Source organism: Exophiala oligosperma (assembly GCF_000835515.1).
Source record: "Exophiala oligosperma strain CBS 72588 unplaced genomic scaffold supercont1.3, whole genome shotgun sequence".
NCBI lineage: Eukaryota > Fungi > Ascomycota > Eurotiomycetes > Chaetothyriales > Herpotrichiellaceae > Exophiala > Exophiala oligosperma.
Window position 1 is genome coordinate 3,544,185 of NW_015622820.1, and position 21,506 is coordinate 3,565,690.

Sequence of the window (21,506 nt, forward strand, 5' to 3'; positions counted from 1 at the left end):
TGGATAACTCTCGTAGCTGCTGCGGCGTCGCTGTGTAGATTAATTAGGTAGGACATTGTATTACAGCAGGCTGCTCGAAACGCTCTATGAAGCCACACCTCGACAGCCGTAGCAATGCCCGGACGATCGAAAGAGGGAAGGGAAAAGGAAAAGTAGAAAAGAGATGATCTGGACAAAGAAGAGAAGAATGATGATAAGCCATCCTGGGTACGTCGGATATGCCTAGTATTCGAAGCGAGGGCATATCTCGCAAGAGCGCGCTTACTCTATAAAGTTAAGACTGCGTGGATATCCAAATCCGTGTCTGGTCTGAAAGGCTTCGTGAAGCAGATGGTACTACTTGAACTTTCTTCCACTTTCATGAAGGCATAGCCAGGCCAGCCATTCCACGCACTATGTACGGGTGGCTGAGTTGAGTTCGTGATTGGCCTTGAGTACGGTCCGATACCGAATTGTCCAGCAGACAGGCATTCCCATCCCCCAGTTTCGTAGCCCCGAACACAACTGAACAATACCAGAGCATGTGAGCAACCCTCAACGAGTCTGCTATACTGTTTGTTCACCGGCGACTCATGTTCTCGCAAGCGCTTTGACTCAGATGACAAGATCGTGACATCCATGATTAATCAGACTGTGCTCGCCGTTGAATGCCCTTGTCGTGATGCAGGCCGTAGCCAGGTCGATATTTGGGCCACAAAAATCCCGGACGCTCCTCCCTGATCGTGTCTGATATACTGCAATCCAGCGATGCGTATGTGGTGATGGGGGAAATAACTCCATGGCGCCAGGCTACGACACAGGATGGCTGAATAGATAGCTGACGCTCTCGCCGTTATGAGTACGTCGAATCGCCTCGGCCAGAACCGGAGCAATGTCGATGAACTCAAGTCTGCAACCTTTTTGTCCATCTTCAACCTTGAGTGCCTCGACCTTTTCCTCGGGGACGGGAACGGTATTCGTGATCACAAGTCTTGACAATTTAGAGTTTTGAAGAATCTCGACCGCTTTGCCAGATAGGATTCCGTGAGTAACCAGGGCGACCACATCCTTTGCACCGTGCTTGATCAGAGTGTCTGCAGCTTTGGCAAGAGTGCCACAAGTATCGGCCATATCATCGACCAGGATTGCGATCTTGCCGCTGACGTTGCCCACGAGCGTCATGCGACTTACCTCGTTCGGGCGAGATCTTTCCTTGTGTATCAAAGCGAAGGGAAGATCGAGCTTGTCTGCGATCGAAGTTGCCCTCTTCGCACCACCAGCATCAGGACTGACTATAACACAATCCTCCTTTGCGCCATTGATCTCGGCATTGTCTTCCGTCGCATGCATGAGGTTTTCCCTCACCCACTTGGTAGAGTTGGGCTCGGCGTAGAGATTGTCCACGGGGACATTGAAAAAGCCTTGTATTTGGGACGCATGTAAATCCATTGTGATGATGTGGTTGCAACCCGCGGTCTGTAACATGTTCGCCATCAACTTTGCGGTAATCGGGGCTCGCGACTTGTCTTTCTTGTCTTGCCGAGCATAAGGAAAATTGGGTAGGATCGCAGTGACCCGTCGCGCGGAAGCAGTCTTGCAGGCATTACAAATGATGAGGAGCTCCATCAAGCCATCGTTGATATCGTTAGGTCGCGTCGATTGAAGGATGAATACTGCATGGCACAAAGCATTAGAGACATCCATACCAAGAAATGCGGTAGAACTCGATCGAGGCCTGGCTGTGGACGTGGAGGGGGAGTGGCATGTACCGTCTTCATCTCGCACTGATTCACCGATCGTCACGCTAGTCTCCTGGTTCGAGTATTGCAAGACCATGATCTTGGTGAGCTCGATACCTAGCCTGGTAGCCAACTGAAGTCAGGGAATCTATCGGCAAACCTGGGAGAGATCCGGAAGAGAAAAAAGGAGGGCATACCGTTGGGCAACCGCCTTTGCTAGCTCGGGATGACTGTTGCCAGTCAACAACTTGATAGAATTGGACGCCATAGCTGAGGAGCCGAGGGAAGAAGTCGTTATCGAAGAAGGTCTGCCATGAGAAAGAAAGGATAGAAAATCGTTGCCGGTCATAAAGCCTGTAGATCCAAAAAATTGGTTATGACGGATCATGGGCCCCGCGCGGACCCAAGGCACCAAATGCTTTGCCTCGCGAGGGCAGCAAATTTTTGTGGAGCTTTTCACTGGCTACAATCCTACTACACCGGCGCTGACCAGTCTCGGATTCGAGTCTTGGCTGAATGGCCAAAGATGAGAGTCAAGAAATGGACGAGATGATTACCTAGTTGAGGTTGGCGGCAACGATGATATACAGAAATACTGAAAGAAAGGCTGAAGTCAGCCCAATTCAGCAACATGGTATGATATTTGTCTTGCTATCCCTGCTGGCAACCCTGCAAGGCGCACAACGCCGAGTGTTTGCTTGGTGCTATCGAATGGCGTTGTGACACAGTTGCATGTGATGCAAATTCCTGCAGTTATCCAGTCTCAACGCTACGTACACCATGTACGTTGTTGGATAAGTGGTTCCATTCTGCACGATCCCTTATCCACTCATTCTCGCGACTGTATCAATTGCTCCCTGACTTGTCTTGCGTCTAGGTCACTTTTGATTTCATCTTCATGGCATTACATGTCGCGATCGCGTCGGAAAACCCGTCCATTCGAATTACTTTCTCATTGAGGAGGCACGACGCTTTCGGAGCTCGGTTCTCTTCTCACGTTCCTCGTGCACGCGCTTGGCCAAGAGCTGAGCGTACTCATTGGCAGCATCCTTGGATGCCTCGGCGCGTCTTCTCTTCAGGGCAATTCGGTGTCTCTTGTGTTGCATACGCTGGGGAGTGACGAGTCTCTGGATCTTAGGGGCCTTGGTGTAGGGCTTAGCACCCTCCTTCTTGGGGACGACCTCTCGGCGGATAACGAATTTGCTAGAGAATGTTAGAAGATTGTCCAAGAGAGTGCCTAGAGGTGTCTACATACCGGACATCGTCTTGCTTGGTCAAACCAAAGAATCGTCGGATCTTGGTGGCGCGCTTGGGACCCAGTCGCTTGGGGTTGACAACATCGGTCAGACCAGGGATATCGCCCTCGCCTTGCTTGACGATGGACAAAGCCAGAACAGACAGATCTTGAGCAACAATGCAGCCACGGACTGACTTGCGCTTGCGTTCACCAGTTCGGCGAGGTCGGTAGCAGGAGTGGCCTTCGGACAGGAGAAGTTGGACACGGGTAGGAAGCATCTAGAGTAGACAAGTCTCAGCAAAATGTTTTTCAAGGTCGTTTTGCTGGCGCTTTCAGCCACAGGGAGGTGTAGGTAGAGTACGTACCACACCCTGCTTCATGGGAAAGCCTTGCTTGTCATTGCCGCCAGTGATGCGGACAATCTAAACACAAAACCATCAGTATTGACATGCTTATCCTTTTGAATCAACAAAGGGAGCCATACGTATCCCTTCCACTCATCACCAAGGCTATCGGCTGGGACTTCGTTGCCCATGCGCTTGTCCATGAAGACACGGAGCTTGCGCTCATCTTCGACCTCAATGAGCTTCTGCGAGCCATTGGCCGGGTAGGAAACGTTCAACTTCATCTTGTCTGTCGGTGCTGAGAAAGGCTGTCAAGACTGTCGTAGAGTCTCAACAGAGTATCAGCGATTGAAAGTTGTCGAAAGATAAGTTGTTCGGAGTGGTAATGACTTGCGCAGGCACACAAAGGCTTCAGAAAATTGAAAGTGCGGACCGTCGCCAAGACTGTCAAGCACTAGACCTAATAGGTACTAGCGCGTTAGCCTCGCACCCAAAAGCTCGACTACATCCCTGTACAGTACTCTGTACGGATACGAGGACGCCGATTTCCTATCCCAAACCGGTTGCCCAACATCGATTGAGATTTGTGATGCACCTCAATTAAGATTTTCTCTGATATCTAAAAGCAACACGACTATCTAGCAGCACCATTAGCGTTTTCCAGTGCCAAATACTTCTGCTCCGCCGCCTCGAGTGTTCTAATGTTGGCCCGCGACTTGTTCATGGTTTCTACCCACTCGTCTTCCTCAACGCTGTCAAACACAATCCCACCTCCTGCCTGTAGATAAGCCACCCCGTCTTTAACAACCATTGTGCGCAAGGCGATACACGTATCCATAGCGCCCTCATCCTCGATCTTGGACCCATCGGTTGCAGTCCTGGAAAACCCAAAATAGCCCACCGCACCGGCGTAGACTCCTCTTTTTTCACCCTCGAGCTCGGCGATAAGCTCCATAGCCTTGACCTTTGGCGCCCCAGACACGGTGCCGGCAGGAAAAATGCTTCGAAATGCTGTGAATCTATTCTCCCCAGGCCGCAAAATGCCCGACACCTGACTAACCAAATGCTGAACGTGGCTGAAGCGTTCTACCGTCATCAATCGGTCAACCCGTGTAGACAAAGGATCGCATACACGATTGACGTCGTTTCTTGCCAGATCAACCAACATGACGTGCTCGGCTCGATCCTTGAGGCTGTTACGGAGCTCTTCGGCCAGAAGATCGTCCTCCTCTGGATCCTGACCTCTCTTCACTGTGCCAGCAATCGGGTGTGTGATGATTCGGCCTGCTTCTTCTTTGACCAACAACTCCGGTGACGCACCGACGATGCTGAAATCCTCGCAATCGATGTAAAATAGATATGGGGAAGGATTGACTGTTCGGAGATGTCGGTAAATATTGAAAGGATGCAATGTGGTCGGTCGAGCAATTCTGTGCGAGGGAACAGCTTGAATGATGTCTCCCTTACAAATGTGTTTCTTCAGACGGGTGACATGCGCTTCGTATCCGTCTTTACCAAAATTCGACTTCGAGGGCTGATTCTCTGCAATTGGGGGTTGGTAAGGAAGAGGTATGTGTTCGGCCTGCAGTTTCGCAACCGTGTTGCGCAAAATCTTGGAGGCCTTGTCATAAGCGCTGGCTAAGTCTTCGGGTGACCCCGAGGGTGGTACACGGAGGTATGTGATAACTTTACAGACGTTGAAGAAGTGGTCGAATGCGACAATGGTGTCGTACAGCATGAAGAAGCTCTCGGGGAGTTTCAGAACATCCTTCATAGGTCGCGCAGTCTTGGGCTCAAAGTAACGAACACAGTCATAGCCGACATATCCAATAACACCTCCTGTCATCGCAGGCAGGCGTAGAGAGGGCACACTTGCTACCCGGTATTGTGCCAGTTCCTTCTCGAGGCGGGGTAGGGGGTCCTCCTCTGGACCATGTCCGGGACCGCTCTTCAGGACTTTCAACGGGTTCGCTCCTACGAAACTGTATCGTCCTATGGTTCCTGTCGTTGCAGCACTTTCGTAGAGAAAGGAAAGGTTTGAGCCATTGGCTACTTTGAGATAGGCTTGAGTCGGCGTGAAGAGGTCGGCGGGTATCTGAGCGCAGAGAGGAACTAGATTGGGCGGATATTGTGATCCTTTTGATTTCGAGAGTATTGAGGACACCTCGTCCGACGAGGGTTGGATTTGCACCTGTGAAGGGTCAGGCAATGACATAGTCATGGGGTGAAATGGGAACATATGAATACCATTTTGGTGGAAGAGACAGCAGGGTAAGCGAAGGGTCTGGCGGCTCAATATATGCCACAGAGATTGGAGTTCACCGTATGGCCATTGAGACCGGTTCGAGGACCGAGGGCGAGCACGAGTAATGGTAAGCAGGTCAACCTGCGTAAGCCCGACGAGATGTATCCGTATTTTGAGTCATTGAATTGTAAGGCTCGCCAGGGCCTTAGAATGCATTGCCAGCCTTGCTCCAACACGATTTTCTCCGCTTTCGATAGTCACTCACGTGATCAAAGTGGTGATGCCAGCCACATGTTTAAACTGCGTTCAATCAATCCGGATACTAACCTCCAAGGCAACTGCCTTTCCAGGTTTCGATGTCCTATTCACTCTTCACTTGCTGTCACTGACCACATGGCCTCATAACAGGTTGTAGCATATGGACTGATTATTCATTCATTTACATACTGTTAAATTTGTCTGTCGATGGATCGCACCACACCCACCACTCCAAGTCGTCCCAGTTCGGCGTGGACTAGTAATTCACTCTTCGCCGATTCTGCTATCAGCGTTGGGGCGAACACTCCTGGTCAACCCGATAAACCCCCTCCATTCGCAAAGCTGTCTGAAACTCCTCCTCTTCCCGACCTTGCGACGCGTCTCAATGGTCTTGTATCGGAAATATGGGCCAATGAACAGGATGGTGAGATCCGCGGTGAAAAAAGGAGAAAACTTGAGCAAGCAATGCGTGATATCGAGGTCGTGCTGGAGGATGATCTGTCGGAAGGAAGAGGATCGGAGACGACTACACCGCAACCCGCGGTGCCAATAGAAGAAGATCATCAGACTGCTTCGGACCAAGACCTTGAGGCCGTTCGATTGAGGCTGGCAGCTACCGTCGAAGCCATGCGTATGCGCCACCAAGAGCAAAGGCATCTACATCAACTCACTGTCCAAAAGCTGGAAGCGGTTGCGCAGCGATGCTCAAGCCAGGACAGGCAACTGCGAGAATATGCCGAGAATATGACCATGCTGCAGCATGAAAATCACCTTTTGAGGCAACAAAATGACCGCATGCATTCAGAGCTCAACCAAGCTCACACAGAATCGGCGAAAAAAGATGTCGCTGTCAATGCCATGTCAAGCGCGGTCTCCGGTTTGGAAGGATGGATTAATACTTCACCGACCCCCAGTCGCAGTGTGCGACAGGTCGTAACACGAGGTCGTGGCAGGTTCCGTGGTCGATATTACGCGGGTGAACCCTCTGAAGCCTCACCGAGACATGGTCAAGATGGTGCGCCAGATGCAAAGGCTTTACACGAGGGTGTAACTGCCTGGCTTCGAGGATTTCGAGATGTCGAGGAGGAGCTGCAAGCGTTGAAGTACTCAAAGCCTTCACCGCGGAAGGCGCGGAAGAGCAATTCCGACTTTAGTGATGACGAATGGGGTGATTTTGAGCGTGCGCCTGCCTCATGATTAATGAATGCAAATCCGACCCAGACGGACATGCGTACTGGTTGACTGCCTCCAAATGTTATCTTTAATCCGTTGGAGACCTAACTCCAGCTTTTGTGGTTCGTGATATGTGATATGCGCGTTAGGGCCTAGGTTAATCGCCAAAGTGTTGCGGCGGGATGCAGGGTCTTCACATGAAATCTGAGAAGATCGCTGTGCGGTTCGAGAGGTCAACGTTGGAAGTTGATCACGGCAACCTAAAAATGTTAGATTGGAGAAACAAGAATACCAGATCAAGGCTCACCTGAACACCTAGTCCAAATGCTAGCTTTTTGCTGTCAACGTCCCAGCTCAACGAATGGTCAGTGTTGGCCTGAATCGTATCGCCATTAACACTCGAAGCACCACCAACGCTGACCATGTCGTCGTCTCTAAGTCGTGCGCCGTTCCATGCTTCTGCCTCTCCTTTCCACGTTGCCATGTGATTGTAGGCGTGTTCAGCGTTCCAAATGCGAATAGTATCATAGCTCGCGCCGCTTAGACAGAAGCCATCCGGAGAATAGGACAATGCCATGACAGGCGAAGCATAGCCTATTACGAGTTTGCAGATGGACATAATCGAGTTGCTTTCTTGATCCCAGCGCCACACCTTGACGGTGCCATCCATGGATGAGGTGGCAAAGTCTTGTTTCAAGGCGGGACTGGTACTGGCCAGTCGAGGTCGAAGCTCTAAACCCGTAATTGCTGCTTCATGGGCTCCTTTCTTGACCAAACCCTGGACCGGCAGCCATATGGAACCTGTCTCGGCAGAGGCAGCGACCAGCGTCGCTACTGAAGACTCGTGCCAGGCGCATCTGATAAATGTCCATGACTCGTCCTCAGTTGCATCTGAGGTCCATTTTTTCTCCAGCACGAGGTCAGAAAATGCGTAACAGAAGTACACTGCGCGTTGACCAGTTGCACATACGACGCCATTTCCGTTGAACAATGCGCAGTCCATATCGACGAGTACTTCTGGTACTGATACCGACAAGGGGCCAGTAAAGTTAGGAGACCGGGATAGGTCCCAAAGTAGGATTGATGAGCCAGCGTGTTGGGGGGAGTCCGAAGACTCTGATTCGTATGGTGCGACTCCCAAGAGACGTAAACCCTGGCCTTGCCACCGCAACGAGGTTATGGCCCGTTGTGAGGCTGGTAAGGTCTCCATCAGAGCAAGCTCCTGTCCGTCAAACAGGTGTATTTGGCCAGCTTGATTGCTGTAGGTTGCGATCGCGAGCATCTCTCCGTTTGGCTCCCATGCAACGGCGCTGACAATGGTAGATTCAGATGATTCCATGAGCTCCTGGAAGGGAGGTTGTTGCTTGGACCCAAGAAGATGATTGCCCAAGTTCCAGACGCCACAAAAGTCATCCCCAATAGCGGTCACAACATTGCTATCTGCGGCCCGCCAAGCCACCCTTGTCAGGTGTTTCGTAGCCGCCGTGGATACACTTTCCTGTGTTGACAGGTAGGTGGTTAAAGGTGTCAGATTTGCTACCTTTGCAGGCGCGACCTGGACTCCTATGCTCGCTCCGTTGGTCAGGGTATGTATGAGTGGCGCTACAGGTTGGGGGTTGGCGTCGTGGTGTTGATGGTCCGCATTCAATGAGTCCTCGTCAATATCCATTCGATCGCCGTTTGGCAGTGTGCCATTCTCGTCGGCTCCCCCCTCAGTAGCGGTCGGCGACCTCGCATCTGCAATTGAGGCCGGATGACCATTCGCCATCTCAGCATCTAGCCCAGCATGATTAGCAGTGCCGGACGGTTTGCGCGCAACGCTTCCATTGCGCTCTGAGCCTGCTGCTGTCTTTCGACCTCGCTTTGGTGCTGCAGGAGCTACATTGTCAGGAAAGCCGTTGGGAACGCTTTCTCGCCCTCCCCTTCGAGCGGTACTACTCGATGGGGCGGGCGACGGGGCTGGTATCGACTCTTCACGTAGCTCTGGGGGTGGTTCGTTGCTTTCTGGGCCAAAGAAAAACATGGCCGGGTTGAGTTGTTTCGAAGGTCGGCCATTCTGAACTGGGATTAGCGCCCAACACCTGCATGGGCCGAGTCATGGGTGGGAATACCTCATCAATGGTTAATGATAGGTGGTGGTACCGAAGTCCCTTTTGGACCAAATGGACCAGCGCATGGCCTTTGATGTTCTTTGCGAACGAAAGGTTTTCTGCGTCGACTTTCCAGTCGCGCTGTAATTTAACAGCGGCGTCGGCATAGCCTAGACAGATGTGTCAGAGAAGGGAGAAAATGTGGACCAGGGCCGCGCGGGAGCCTACCCGATTCTTGAAGGTACCTGCAAAATCTGGTCAGCGCCTCAAACTACAAGTAAGATGGGTTGCGCACCTCCATATGAGATAGTTTAGCTGATCGGAATTCAATGGGGGGGGCTTTGCGTTGAAAGTCGAGGCGCTGTCGGTCTCCATGCCGACATGCCGCGTAGGGATACAACTCCAGAAGGGTTTGTTCGCGCAGTAATTGATCGACGAGACAGAACTCCGAGGTACAACGTGTCCCAGGAATCGGAGAGGACCTTATCACGAGTTGAAGAAGTGACCAAGTAGGTTGGCCGTGCGAGATGATAAAGACGAAATTCCTCCTGGTCGACAGCACGCGCAAGACTGAATATTGGATCCGGATGGTAAAAGCTGGGGTCTCGACTTGCGCGCGAGCTGTATGATGGACCAAACACGGAGGGTTATCTGAATTGATGAATGTAGAGATCTTCGATAGGCTTGCGATGCGACAGCGGCGAAACGATTAATCGAGAGCAAACCTCCAGTTGGTAATTTCTTGGGATTAAAAACAATGATAATCTGAGAACAAATTCGATTAGGGTGGTGACATGTTAAGAAGAGGGAATGCCCGGATGGGATCGATAGCGCAACATTTCCAGGGTGGAGGCGTGGTGTGCCAAAACAGCCAAGCCCAGCGTGGATTCACAGTACTCGGTAGTACCCTGTAGGTGCTGTACAGCAAGTCATAGAGCGCATCAGTCGCAATTTAGGTACTGGTAAGTCTTTAGAGTCTAGTGTCCCCAAAGGGTTCGACGCAGGGTTTCAGGATTTTCGTAGGCGACAAATTTAGGGCTACTCGGCTTGAGACTAAGCCCTCTTTAGCTACTGCTCTAGGCTCACTAGGCTCTTCCCATACCTAAAAGCTTCCATCCTACGGAGTACGAGGACCCCGTACAAGTGTCCCTTACCCAGGTAATTATTACTCGTACACAAGTACTGTTTCGATCAACAGAACATCAGGGCACACTATGATACTCATCTCGTCATGTCTGTTGTTCGCTGAGCGTATCAAGAAGTCCTAAAAGTCAAGTCCCTCTCAGTGGCAGTCTTTTGTGGCGCAGGTGGATGACAACAGATTGTACCCTGTACAACTACGGCAGACTTTGTTCCCTGCAATTGGCTGCGCTACGTACCTCCGTATGGTGGTCACAATATACGGAGTAGCATCTCCGAGTCTTCTGCGTTGTGCAAGCGAAAGAAATAAACACGACATCTCATCGCTCATCTGCACAAGAAATTTCAATTGTTATTACTTGTTTGTTCAAACACCTGCATCATCTCGGGCTATGCTTATCTGTGACTTGTCCATGAAATGGCCTTCAGAGTCAATCTTCCACCCGTCACTCGCGCCCTCCTCGCGGCCACCATTGCATTGAGCCTTCTCTACAATATCGCACGATGGCGGTTACTACAGGCGGACCTTGATCCCACCACTGGAAACGAAGAGCCTGCACCGCGACGTGTTGTTCCCTATCTGGCCCTTGTACCGGCGCAATGCATCTGGTACCCTTGGACGTTTCTTAGCGCGACACTCGTCGAACAGAACATCTTCACGTTGCTTTTACAAGGCGGCACCTTGTTCTTTGGAGGGAAATACTTGGAAAGAGCCTGGGGCACAAAGGGTTTCATATATGTCGTCCTGATCGCGTCAGCCATACCATACATCCTTGCAGCTCCTACCTACATCCTGTGGGCTGCCATTACAGGTAGCCCCGACAGAGCCCTCACACCTCTCAACGGCGGCATCACCTTGCAAGCTGCCTTTCTCGTCGCATTCAAGCAGTTAGTGCCGGAGCACACTGTGAGCATTTATAAAGGCATGATTAAAATGAGGGTGAAGCACTTCCCAGCCGTATTCCTGGCCGTCAATACACTCTCAGGTCTCATCCTCGGGACCGATACTGCGCTAATTCTCGCCTGGTATGGACTGATCACGACTTGGACATACCTGCGCTTTTATAAACGGCAGCCCGATCTATCATCAACAAGCCCAGATGGTGGCGGTCTAAGAGGGGACGCTAGCGAGACATTCGCATTTGCGACCTTCTTTCCCGACGTCATGCAAGCTCCTATTGCGGCATTTTGCAACCAGATATTTGTCCTCCTCTGCAATCTCAAGATATGTATACCATTCTCCGACGAAGACATCGCGACGGGAAATGAGCATGCAGCTGCGAGAGGTGAGGCTGGTCTACCCAGCTTCAGCAGACAAGCGCGTGGGGCACGTGGGATGAGCAAACGAGAAGAAGCAGAGCGAAGACGGGCATTGGCACTGAAGGCGCTGGATGAGAGGCTGAATGCGGCCAGCAGTCGAGCTGGGCCTCAACAGACTACCACGGGCACTCCAAGTGTAGCTCAAGGGCCAGAGTTGCTGGGACAGACTGACTACCAACCTGATGCTTGATTTGTTTCTGGTCAAGTTGGACTTGACGAGAATTGTCGCAGTACTTGTCGTCCCTAATAGATTGAAGAATTGTCGACCTTGGACGTTCTCATGTGCACCATGCTGATATCCTGACCACTTTCGGCCGTGCGAGCTCGATTCTGGCGAGAAAACTTCCCTCTCTGCAGGCTCGGCGAGGTCCGTCGCTCTAGGTCGATAATGGTATCCTAGATAGCTTTTAGCTGGTATGGAGAACCCACAATTAATGATGCCTTCGATCACAAGTGTCCAGCCTTCTCATCCACTCATCTTGTGTCTTTTCGCTATCTCGCTTTTTCCTCCAATCACTTCGGCACGACTCGCGCAGGTACAGGTGTGACTTCATCTTCCACTGCTACCTTGTTACCCTCTTTTGCAAGCTATATCACAAGTTGTTTTCTTACATACTACTTGTGCTTATCCGCGGCCGGACTATCAATGCCGTTCCAGGCAGGTGCATGATGCCAGGCATCCGACTCGCTCTGCAAACTCGTCAAGGTCCCTCCCCACACTGGCTCATGGTTCGATCTCATTTTCTGTGGGTTTCTGGGCTTCTCCTCTGTAGACGAGGCTCGAAAAACGTGTTTTCTGTCCCCGGAACGCTCAGTGAATGGATCTGCAGGACCTCCAGAAGCTGCTAGGTAAGCGACAGCTACCTCCAAGTGTATATATATAGCTATTCGTCATGCTCGTAACATCTTCTCTTTTTCTCTCGCATCTTGGGCTGCCGTTAGGGTAAAGGGTCCTTTGCTTGTTTCATCTCGATAAACACATCGTCGTCGTCATGGCTTTCAATCGCGCGGCTATGGCTGCTTCCCTACTATCACTGACCTCCTTCGCTCACGCCTCTCTCTACAACGAATCCAAAGTCAACCACACTTGTGTGCTAGGTAAGAAAATATCCAAGATATCCTGTCTTTATAGTTTATGGCGTCCAGAAATCTAGTCTTCTCTGTCCGCTATCTTTTGTTTCGTCTGTTCTAACACAAGCTGTCTGTCCGCTCTTGCTTCAGAACCATCCATACTTTCATGTTCTTCGGGCGCCGCCAATCCGTTGACCGTCGACACATGCTGTACCGAGACGTACGGAGGCCTCCTTTTGTCCACCCAGTTCTGGTCCACGTACACCGGGCTCGAGGAACAAGGCCAACTCCTGCCCGCAAAGACGTGGACCCTCCACGGCCTCTGGCCCGACTTTTGCAACGGCAGCTACACCCAGTACTGCGACCTGAGCCGACAGTACGACCCGACCCCTTCCCCCAACACGACCAACGGTTTGCCCAACGGCACCGCCGTGCCCGCGTACAAGGGGCCCAACATCGGCACGTTCCTCGAGCCTTTTGGCAAAATGGATCTGCTCGCGTGGATGAACACGTACTGGATCAACCAGGGGGCGCCCAACTCGGACTTCTGGGGCCACGAATTCTCCAAGCACGCCACTTGCTACTCGACCTTTGACGTCCCCTGCTACGGGCCCGAGTACAAACAGCACGAGGAGGTGGTCGATTTCTTCGAGACCGCCATCAAGTTCTACAGACGTCTCCCGACGTACGACTGGCTGGCCGAGGCGGAGATCACCCCCAGCAACAAGACCCAATACACGCTGACGGGAATCCAAAACCAACTGGCCAAAAAGTACGGCGCCACCCCTTACGTCGGCTGCAGCGGCCCGCGGTACAACACCACCGAGGCCGGCAAGGGCAGCACCGACGGCGGGAGGACCGTGGTCAGTGAGGTGTGGTACTACAGCCACGTCGTCGGACGTCCACAGGACGGGAACTCCATCCCCGTCAACGCCACGACGCCGAACTCCAGTTGCGCCAAGGCGAAGGATGCCTTGTGGTATTACGAGGTGACTCCTGGTTCGGTCAGGCCGTCGTCCGGGTCGAAGTAGGTATACTGCCTTTGCGTGACTGACAGAGCGAGTTTCATCGACTTGCTACATTAGTACGACGGGTCATCATTTAATGAATCAATTGTACATACACACCACAGACACGAAAGAAGAACAAAGTCAGAAACAATGATCAAGGTCACGCAGTATAACACCCAAATCTACATATTTAACAGTAAATAGAATTAATCTACACCAGCACATGAACCTGGATCCCAAAACTCCTTTCCACGTTGATCGATGTATCATGAAATCTCGACGTGTTCATCCCTGGGTGTCCTTGAAATCCGAATGATTTTAAAAACAAAGTCAACGAGGCCAATTCATACACATAAACATAAACACATGCATCGTCTCTCCAGCGGCTCCCCACCACCTGGGTCGACAGGGCCTACTCACTTAGGTATCTGCCTTATACTTCTTTCCATAACAGCGTCACAAGCGAACGCTCTGTGTCAGGTTTGCAGTGGCCTCCGAGCTCGAATTCGCGGCAGTACTCTAGATATAGACCTCCGCAAAACGAAGGTAGATTTAATACATCCAGGGAACCGCCACGATGTCGAAGTCGGAGGCCACAGCAACCATGACCCACCAAGTCCCTTGAGAACGACCACACTGTGGGATGCAGAAGTGGCGAGAAACCGAAGATTAGGTAACGTATCTCAACTTTCGGATAAAGAAGAGTTAGTCGCAAGGGTCAGATATAAAAGATGGCCACATCGTCTGATGTCTCGTTCTGGCGAGCACACGAGTCCTGCCAGCTGACCACATGTAATCGCCAATGACTTCACTTGGTGTGAAAGCTTCTGCTCAACCACCTAATGACTGCGTTTCATTCAGAGTTGCTCCCCAGGGGCGAATCAGGTGTGACTGTGGATAACACATGAGAAACTTGGCCACTTGCATCGACGGCTGTGTCTGTTGCGATTGTCTTTGCGTACGAAGAGCTTTCCACAACCATGATGTAGGCATCTGTAGCAGTCTTCGTCTTTTGGTTTTTGGTGCGTAAGTCTGTGCTTTCTCACGGCTTTGGGAAGCTGTGATGTATACTGACAGCTAGGCCAATCACACCTGTATCGTGATGCTCGTATGTGATGTCCATCTCCGCGGGGCCACATGTTTGTAGAGGAATTTTGTGACCTTCCACAATCACTCGAAGCGCTCGAATGTTGGGGAGTTGTGGTATCGCTGGACGGGGAGGACAATGGCCGACATGAACCGTCGGCGAGTAGAGAGCGAGAAGTCATACTATAGGGTGATGGTAGCTGTGTAGCTGGAATTCCAGTAGAGAAGTGCTCTGGGGATTTAGGATATGGCCTTGATATGCTTGTGCTTTGATCGTGTGAATCGAAACGATTGGGTGACACGGACGGTTCACCATCGGCCTTGAGATATAAATGAGCCGGGACGGGGGTAAATTGATCGACATACTCGTTGAGTTCAGGGAAGAGTTATCGAAGGAGAAGAGTTTCGGAGGATGAGTTGGCAACCGTGACTGCGGAGGCTTGGAGCCGAGTTGAAGTATCTGAAGTGACTCGGTAGTTGAGAGTCGAGACAGTACCGGGCCGCAGATATGATTGAACTAATCCATTGCCGCAAAAAAGTTGATCAGGGGCTTCGAGCCCGAAATCGATCTGATTTTGCCAAGGGTCAAAGTCAAGAAGACGACTCCCTTGTTGACCGATGTAGCCTTGGAACGCAAAGGCCCATTCCGCTGAGAAGCGGGCGCTGCGTTTTGGAAAAAGGTAGGTTGGATGTACTGCCCGTGGGAAGGACCCCAGGTGGACTGAGTTAGCACCAACGTCTATGACAGTAGATGGCGAGAGAGAGAGGAAAAGGCCGGGCGATGAGGCTGATAATATATAAGTTGTCAACATCTCCGCATGAAAGTTGCCTTGCTTCGGGTTGATATCATCCCGGCTTGAGTCCTCCGGAGTTCTCTTGAGTCCTAGCGTATGGCTACGACCTTGCATTAGCCTCACATCATAACCCTGGTTGTACGAGTCTGATTCGGCCAAGGAGGTCATGGACACCATGCTAGATCGTTTGCCTGTAAGGCAAAACCGCGCGGAGCCCTGTTTGGATTTGGTTGGTTTGCAGAAATACTCCAGTTGTCCTGGCAGATTCCAATCCTTAAAGCGCTTCGGCTGTAGTCGAAGAAGAATGCTTGCCCAGGTCTCATCATCATCACATCCCTTACTGCTAAGTTAATCCTGTCCTGAGTCCTGCCCTGAGTCCTGCACATATGTTGATGTTCATAGGGTGGAATATAGAGGATGAACACAAGTTCTCACGGTAGCAATGTGTCATGAGTTCCCAACCTTCGATATATGAACGTTGGCCCGACCTGGTACTTTTGGGCAGGCCGATAGTCGTCTGTGGTTTGGCCAAGAATGAATAGAAGAATCATTACAACAAGTACAGCTGAACATTCCTTCTTGTGCCTCGGATTTGAAAATTCCATGAGAATCTCGCCAGCAGTATGCCGCGATCAAATTCCACGTCACTCGTAGCTGAGCATGGATCGTCGACAGAGTAGGTTCAACCACCACCCCATCACAATTGGTACCAATGAAGCATTAGTTGATGCATCATAGCTTCAGTGGTTCAATTGCCCTCAATCAAAGTCAAGAACATTCCTTCTGGAAGAGAAATGTGTGCTCTCAGTCAGACTTCTCCCGTCAGCTCGATCGACATTCGGCCCCCAACAGCGAAATGGCTCGCGAGACATTGAAACGATATTTTGAGTCCACCAGTTCCCATGACTGTTCAATCCATCACAGAGGGGCTCATGACAGAGTTGCCTCGAGTAGAGCGAGAGCAAAGACTGCGATCAACGGCTTTGAGGTTGCGATGGCCGAAGGGAGTCGCTGACTCTTGTCTTGACTCAAGCATCTAGTGCATCTCATTGGTAGTCTGCATTCAGAGGGAGACTCAGAAGATTGGACTTCTCAACTGGACAAGATGAACGGCCCTTTCTGAATAGTTGATAGGTAGTTTGGTGACTTGGCTCCGGTGATCACTAAGGCCGGCTGCTATCTCCGCATTAGTACGACTTTGGCAGGAAGACTGTATATCGAGGAGTTAAGCATTGTTCACGGTAACAACAAATGCAATGTAATCAAATAGATACTCCACGATCTGCTTGTCGGTGTCTGCTTGAGCTTTGAAAGTTATCATCAGTCTGGTTCCAGCTGGTGTGCGATTTTGGCCCCGTAACAAGACGCTCAGGCAGACAGACGTGACGAATCTTGAAGTACAAGAGATAATTGCTTCCTCGTCGGTGTTCGGTAGCATCACATTCTTTATCACTCACCAAGAATTGCACTTTGAACAAAATGCCTGTCACCGAACTTGCACTTCTCCGACTTCGCCCAGGTACGGAATGGCCGACAGCAGAGTTGAATGCAAAACTACGACAAGCCAAACGTGTCATGGAGACGGCCAGCGGCTTCGACTTTCGCTATTTTCGCGCTGTGGAGGATCCGGACGTGATCTTCATTTTTGGCGCTTGGCCATCTGTCGAGTTTCATATGACCAACTTCATTCCAAGTCAAGACAACCAAGAATTACTTGAACTGCTCAAGGATCAGGTCACTGTTGAATGGATGTTTCACCTGGATATCGATCAAACTCATTCTCCTCCTCCGTGGCACACGAATGTGATTGCGGTCGTGCGGCATTTTATTACAGATGGCGAGAAAGAGAGCTTCAAAGCCACGTTCGAAACGAATAAACACCACCTTGAAGCATTCATTGGAGGATCTGACCGAGTAGTGGGAGGCTGGAGAATAGACAAGGGGTTTGACCCATCACTGGAAGGAGAAGTTAAGAGCGAATACGTCCTTATAACGGGCTGGAGGAGCGTGGAACAGCACCATGATTTTGCGAAGACGGATGGATTCGAGAAATACGGTCAGATCAGGAACCATCTTGCTGGGGCAGAGATCAAGCATGCGGTACGGCTCGATTTGGAAGAGGAGGCACAGGCCCATGTTGATGGTTGAGAAGAAGCGGCATGGCCGGCCTCGTGTCGTCAGAGTAAGGAAAGTACTGTACTCGTAGAGAGTGCTCCCATCGACTATCTAGGTATTAGTCAGGTGTGGCTTGAACTGATGCACGAAATATCCGTAGGTGTGAGAGATTTTTTGATGTTGCAGCATTGATACGAGACGAAGAACATGGGGTAATTGTCCGAGCTAGTCACAAGTGCCATATGTTCTGTAAGCTCCGGAAGCGTCGGCTCGTCAGGCGCTGACACATTGTACAGTACAGACGGAGTTCTAGCAAAGACTGTAATACTGTTTTGTAGGTTGATTGTCATCGCTAATTCCTCCGTAGAAGGGAGGAGGAAGGGCGTAAGGCTAATTGTATGCGTACTCGTACTGTCTGGAGTGATAAGTAATACGGAGTACGGAGTACTAAAGGAGCCTTCTGGCGGTGGGTGATGCCAAGGTGAGAGCTTGACGCGGCAAGTGTGGCGGAAGACAATGGGCAGTGACGTTGCGTGGTTTCGTTAAGAGAACAGCCCATCAATCAATCCTCACGCCCATTCATCCTTATTCAGCTATTCCTGTGAAATCAATCCCATTCCATCTATCCATTGCCTGCTCGTACAGTCACCATAATTCGAGGATTAATTGCTGGCTCAACATTATCTGTTGTCAGACTCCCAATCCATCATCTGTGAAGCCTGTTGCCACCGCCTATCGAGATCAGCCGCGATTAGCCTTGCCCGCGCCACGCCTACAACCACCGAGAATTGGCAATTTCATCAGCACCCGCACCGTCGCACTCACAAAGAGGATCACTTGTGGATACTCTTGACCGTCGATATCGTTCCCTAACCTTGCCTGTGCCTGGCCAGTGCTTTTGCCCTGCGCTGCCCATATCGCCCAACACTTGACGTGACCCTTGCGAGCTTGCTGGGCCACCAACCTAACCAAGGCTTCTCCGGATTCTCCTCCATCCGTCGAACTGGCATTCTTCGCCTCACCTCTTCTCTTTTCTAGTCTTCCTACTCGGCGTACAGTGACCGATCAATTTGGTCGAAGATACACGGTCACTGAGACGCCTAGCCGCTCCTTTGGTTATCAGCCCTCTCGAAGAAATACTGTTGTCGGCATCTCAAACGAACTTGATCCGTCCCACCCTTCACTTCGCCAACAAGCATCTGCAAGCATCTACACACGGTCTTCCTTGGAAACTGCGCCCATTGTCAAGATGTCAAAAGTTGTCAGGAGTGTAAAGAATGTCACAAAAGGTTATAGTAGTGTTCAGGTCAAGGTACGAAATGGTAAGAGACAAGCAATTACGGCGGCCTGCGACACAGGACACAGCGTCTAATTGATGACAATAGCCACCTCCAATGACCCATGGGGCCCTACGGGTACAGATATGGCAGAAATCGCTGCCTTGACCTTCAACAAGTGAGTCGTGGTCGATCATGACAATGAATCATGGCAGCTGACCGTGTCCGCACAGTCCGAGTGATTTCTATGAAATCATGGACCTTTTAGACAAGCGATTGAATGACAAAGGAAAAAACTGGCGACATGTTCTCAAATCCTTGAAAGTCCTTGATTACTGCCTGCACGAAGGTTCCGAACTGGTGGTGACCTGGGCGCGGAAGAACATTTATATTATCAAGACGCTCCGAGAATTCCAGTACATCGACGAAGACGGAAGGGACGTTGGACAAAATGGTAAGATAACCCAATGGTGCAGTAGGAACCTGTGCTAATATACTACAGTTCGTATTTTTGCGAAGGAATTGACATCTCTCATTCTGGATGAAGACCGTCTGAGGAGTGAACGATCCGATCGGAAAGTATGGAAAACTCGTGTTCAGGCCATGGACGATTACGCACCTCAGCAAGTCGCTAGTCCTTCGCGCAGACAGCCACCCAGACATTCAGCTGCGGACGAAGATGAAGACATGGAATACAAGAGAGCGATTGATGCAAGTTTGGAGGAAGCGAGGAGGGAAGAGGAGCGCAGACGACGACAAAACGCCGACCAGGACACAGACGACCTACAAAAGGCAATCAAGATCAGTAAAGAGGAAGAAGAGATGCGAAGGCGCCAACTCGAGGAAGCCAATGCTGCGTCCCTCTTTGACGACACCCCAGCACCTAGCCAACCGCAACCAACAGGTTACAACCAAGGATACCAGCAGCAACCTGCCGTCGACTGGTTTGGAAACCCTCTTCAGCAGCAGCCACAGAGCACGGGATTTCTCAACAGTCAATATGCCCAGCCACAACCAACAGGCCAGCCGAATGGTTTCACAAACGGCTTTCAACCCACCCAGCCTACAGGTTACGATCAATTTGGGCAGCAGCAGCCTTTCCTTCAACAACAAAACACTCTTCAACCGCAACAGACGGCATTCCAAACCAACAACCCGTATGGCACTCAGCCTTACGGCGATATGTTTGGTGCACAATCCCCCCAAACCCAATCTGCCTTACAACCAGGGACCAACAACCCATGGGCAACTCAGTCTCCCCAACCCGCAGATCCGCTCAGACCCCTACCGACTGGATCGAACAATCCTTTCGCACAAAAGCCGCAGCAGGCATCGCCGTCGCCATTCCAGCGTACAACCACTCAGCCGTCACTGGGCACTCTGCTGGAGACGCAGCCGACCACACAATTCAGCCAGCCTACGCAGCCAAACCCGATCATGAATTACCAGCCATCTCCTCAGCCATCCTTCCAACAGCAACAGCCACAGAAGCCTGCGAACCCGCAGCATGCTAAATTGAATGCTTTGTTGGCTTCTGGAGAAGGTCAAGACACCTTTGGTAACACTGGTGACTTGCGTATTCCCGCCCAGCACACTGCTCCTGGAGCTTTTGTCAACTCGGCAGGACAAGGTATTGATCGTCTTCGAGCAGCACAGACTGGAACCAATCCTTTCTTTTCGTCGCAAGCCACAGGGTATGCTCAGCAACTACCCAATCAAACTGGACCTGTTGGTGGCTATGGTGGTTACGGGCAACAAAACGGCAATCCCTTTGGTGGTAGACCTGGTGGCCCTCAAGGTGGAAGCTTGATTGACTTGTAGAGCACCCCGTCCTCAAACAGAGTCAATAATGGTTATGAAAGTGGTAGTGAGTGATGACAGCAAGATTGTGCTATACCCCTGGCAGTTGGTTCTCGGAATGAAATTGTCCTGCATGCGCTGCAGTTTTTCTCTTATGTATAGGACCGGCTGCGTTGCCTGCATTCCGATGGTGTTTCCAAGACTCCATTTCCTGCAGTATAATGAAATTTTGTTCTCTTTTCAACGCACACATAAATGGTTGTTTTCGATCGATCAATCAACTCGAATATATGGATTCTTTATGTGTCCTCTATGAAAGACACGATATGATTTACTTGGTGTTCTTTATCCCCGACCCAGTTCCGCTCGTTATATTCAACCTTACCTATTCAACGAGATGCTACCTACTCGTACGCAGCGTGCATTACGCAGGCAGCATAATTTTACAAGCTTCATTTAGTCAGGCAGGACAATGGCTGCAATTGTCTTTTTACAAGTACGAATAGAAAAAGCATTGTTCAAAAAGTAAAGAGTACACTGTATGGAGTACATTTTAGCAAGCCATTCACGGAGTACGAGCATGGTCAATGAAAGTGCATACTGTACGATTGCGACTTTGAGTACATGTACCGTTCTGTACGGACCTAGAAGACAGCATCTTTGATTTACCTCTCGCCCCTCTTTTTCAAGGGAGGGTGAGAAGAGAAGAACAAAGTGCGTAAGATAGGAATTGGTATTAGTCCGACATAAGTACGGTATGTTCGATTCTTCACACGAAAATCAGAGTCGCTCACGTGACTTAAATTGGAGCAGTGCGCTACGGACAGT

The 21,506-nt window shown here is 50.7% G+C and overlaps 9 protein-coding genes across 12 annotated transcripts; 4 read left to right on the forward strand and 5 right to left on the reverse strand.

Moving 5' to 3' along the window:
- Positions 1–196: 196 nt before the first annotated feature.
- Positions 197–2,075, reverse strand: PV06_04000 (uncharacterized protein). Its single transcript, XM_016404835.1, has 3 exons — positions 1,916–2,075; positions 1,749–1,840; positions 197–1,652 (listed from the first exon to the last, which is right to left on the reverse strand). The coding sequence occupies exons 1-3, from the start codon at positions 2,065–2,067 to the stop codon at positions 790–792; spliced, it is 1,107 nt and encodes a 368-aa protein (XP_016265840.1). The 5' UTR covers positions 2,068–2,075; the 3' UTR covers positions 197–789.
- Positions 2,076–2,253: 178 nt separating this feature from the next.
- Positions 2,254–3,679, reverse strand: PV06_04001. 2 transcript variants are annotated; one of them, XM_016404836.1, is made up of 4 exons: positions 3,440–3,679; positions 3,321–3,377; positions 2,974–3,233; positions 2,254–2,921 (listed from the first exon to the last, which is right to left on the reverse strand). In XM_016404836.1, the coding sequence occupies exons 1-4, from the start codon at positions 3,581–3,583 to the stop codon at positions 2,663–2,665; spliced, it is 720 nt and encodes a 239-aa protein (XP_016265841.1). In that variant the 5' UTR covers positions 3,584–3,679; the 3' UTR covers positions 2,254–2,662. The 2 variants fall into 2 exon arrangements, with proteins under 2 accessions (XP_016265841.1, XP_016265842.1); XM_016404837.1 differs by having other exon boundaries at positions 2,974–3,377.
- A 209-nt stretch (positions 3,680–3,888) lies between these two features.
- On the reverse strand, positions 3,889–5,727 carry PV06_04002 (anthranilate synthase component I). Its single transcript, XM_016404838.1, has 2 exons — positions 5,547–5,727; positions 3,889–5,490 (listed from the first exon to the last, which is right to left on the reverse strand). Exons 1-2 carry the CDS (start codon positions 5,547–5,549, stop codon positions 3,934–3,936), a joined length of 1,560 nt encoding a protein of 519 aa, XP_016265843.1. The 5' UTR covers positions 5,550–5,727; the 3' UTR covers positions 3,889–3,933.
- A 162-nt stretch (positions 5,728–5,889) lies between these two features.
- Positions 5,890–7,296, forward strand: PV06_04003 (uncharacterized protein). Its single transcript, XM_016404839.1, has one exon. The coding sequence runs from the start codon at positions 6,010–6,012 to the stop codon at positions 6,997–6,999; it is 990 nt and encodes a 329-aa protein (XP_016265844.1). The 5' UTR covers positions 5,890–6,009; the 3' UTR covers positions 7,000–7,296.
- On the reverse strand, positions 5,900–9,852 carry PV06_04004. Of its 3 annotated transcripts, XM_016404841.1 has the most exons (6): positions 9,361–9,852; positions 9,294–9,310; positions 9,087–9,235; positions 7,283–9,031; positions 7,038–7,235; positions 5,900–6,988 (listed from the first exon to the last, which is right to left on the reverse strand). In XM_016404841.1, exons 1-5 carry the CDS (start codon positions 9,438–9,440, stop codon positions 7,209–7,211), a joined length of 2,022 nt encoding a protein of 673 aa, XP_016265846.1. In that variant the 5' UTR covers positions 9,441–9,852; the 3' UTR covers positions 5,900–6,988; positions 7,038–7,208. The 3 variants fall into 3 exon arrangements, with proteins under 3 accessions (XP_016265846.1, XP_016265845.1, XP_016265847.1); XM_016404840.1 differs by having other exon boundaries at positions 5,900–7,235; XM_016404842.1 differs by having other exon boundaries at positions 7,283–9,235.
- A 650-nt stretch (positions 9,853–10,502) lies between these two features.
- Positions 10,503–11,967, forward strand: PV06_04005 (uncharacterized protein). Its single transcript, XM_016404843.1, has one exon. The coding sequence runs from the start codon at positions 10,624–10,626 to the stop codon at positions 11,713–11,715; it is 1,092 nt and encodes a 363-aa protein (XP_016265848.1). The 5' UTR covers positions 10,503–10,623; the 3' UTR covers positions 11,716–11,967.
- A 1,793-nt stretch (positions 11,968–13,760) lies between these two features.
- Positions 13,761–17,629, reverse strand: PV06_04006 (uncharacterized protein). Its single transcript, XM_016404844.1, has 2 exons — positions 16,944–17,629; positions 13,761–16,662 (listed from the first exon to the last, which is right to left on the reverse strand). Exon 2 carries the CDS (start codon positions 15,661–15,663, stop codon positions 15,079–15,081), a length of 585 nt encoding a protein of 194 aa, XP_016265849.1. The 5' UTR covers positions 15,664–16,662; positions 16,944–17,629; the 3' UTR covers positions 13,761–15,078.
- Positions 16,942–17,837, forward strand: PV06_04007 (uncharacterized protein). The gene has a single exon (XM_016404845.1). The coding sequence runs from the start codon at positions 16,966–16,968 to the stop codon at positions 17,632–17,634; it is 669 nt and encodes a 222-aa protein (XP_016265850.1). The 5' UTR covers positions 16,942–16,965; the 3' UTR covers positions 17,635–17,837.
- Positions 17,838–18,184: 347 nt separating this feature from the next.
- PV06_04008 (uncharacterized protein) lies at positions 18,185–21,203 on the forward strand. The gene is made up of 4 exons (XM_016404846.1): positions 18,185–18,923; positions 18,987–19,056; positions 19,112–19,332; positions 19,381–21,203. The coding sequence occupies exons 1-4, from the start codon at positions 18,851–18,853 to the stop codon at positions 20,697–20,699; spliced, it is 1,683 nt and encodes a 560-aa protein (XP_016265851.1). The 5' UTR covers positions 18,185–18,850; the 3' UTR covers positions 20,700–21,203.
- Positions 21,204–21,506: the final 303 nt, after the last annotated feature.

Coding starts and splice junctions, on each gene's coding strand:
- PV06_04000 (XM_016404835.1), bottom strand. CDS start 2,067: ATGACCGGCAACGATTTTCTATCCTTTCTTTCTCATGGCAGACCTTCT. Junction 1,841..1,915: donor GCAAAGGCGGTTGCCCAACG/GTATGCCCTCCT, acceptor GTTGGCTACCAG/GCTAGGTATCGAGCTCACCA. Junction 1,653..1,748: donor ATCAGTGCGAGATGAAGACG/GTACATGCCACT, acceptor TGTGCCATGCAG/TATTCATCCTTCAATCGACG.
- PV06_04001 (XM_016404836.1), bottom strand. CDS start 3,583: ATGAAGTTGAACGTTTCCTACCCGGCCAATGGCTCGCAGAAGCTCATT. Junction 3,378..3,439: donor GTGATGAGTGGAAGGGATAC/GTATGGCTCCCT, acceptor TTTTGTGTTTAG/ATTGTCCGCATCACTGGCGG. Junction 3,234..3,320: donor TTCCCATGAAGCAGGGTGTG/GTACGTACTCTA, acceptor TGTCTACTCTAG/ATGCTTCCTACCCGTGTCCA.
- PV06_04003 (XM_016404839.1), top strand. CDS start 6,010: ATGGATCGCACCACACCCACCACTCCAAGTCGTCCCAGTTCGGCGTGG.
- PV06_04004 (XM_016404841.1), bottom strand. CDS start 9,440: ATGGAGACCGACAGCGCCTCGACTTTCAACGCAAAGCCCCCCCCATTG. Junction 9,032..9,086: donor TATCATTAACCATTGATGAG/GTATTCCCACCC, acceptor ATCCCAGTTCAG/AATGGCCGACCTTCGAAACA. Junction 7,236..7,282: donor CATTTGGACTAGGTGTTCAG/GTGAGCCTTGAT, acceptor TAACATTTTTAG/GTTGCCGTGATCAACTTCCA.
- PV06_04005 (XM_016404843.1), top strand. CDS start 10,624: ATGGCCTTCAGAGTCAATCTTCCACCCGTCACTCGCGCCCTCCTCGCG.
- PV06_04006 (XM_016404844.1), bottom strand. CDS start 15,663: ATGGTGTCCATGACCTCCTTGGCCGAATCAGACTCGTACAACCAGGGT.
- PV06_04007 (XM_016404845.1), top strand. CDS start 16,966: ATGCCTGTCACCGAACTTGCACTTCTCCGACTTCGCCCAGGTACGGAA.
- PV06_04008 (XM_016404846.1), top strand. CDS start 18,851: ATGTCAAAAGTTGTCAGGAGTGTAAAGAATGTCACAAAAGGTTATAGT. Junction 18,924..18,986: donor TCAGGTCAAGGTACGAAATG/GTAAGAGACAAG, acceptor TGATGACAATAG/CCACCTCCAATGACCCATGG. Junction 19,333..19,380: donor AAGGGACGTTGGACAAAATG/GTAAGATAACCC, acceptor AATATACTACAG/TTCGTATTTTTGCGAAGGAA.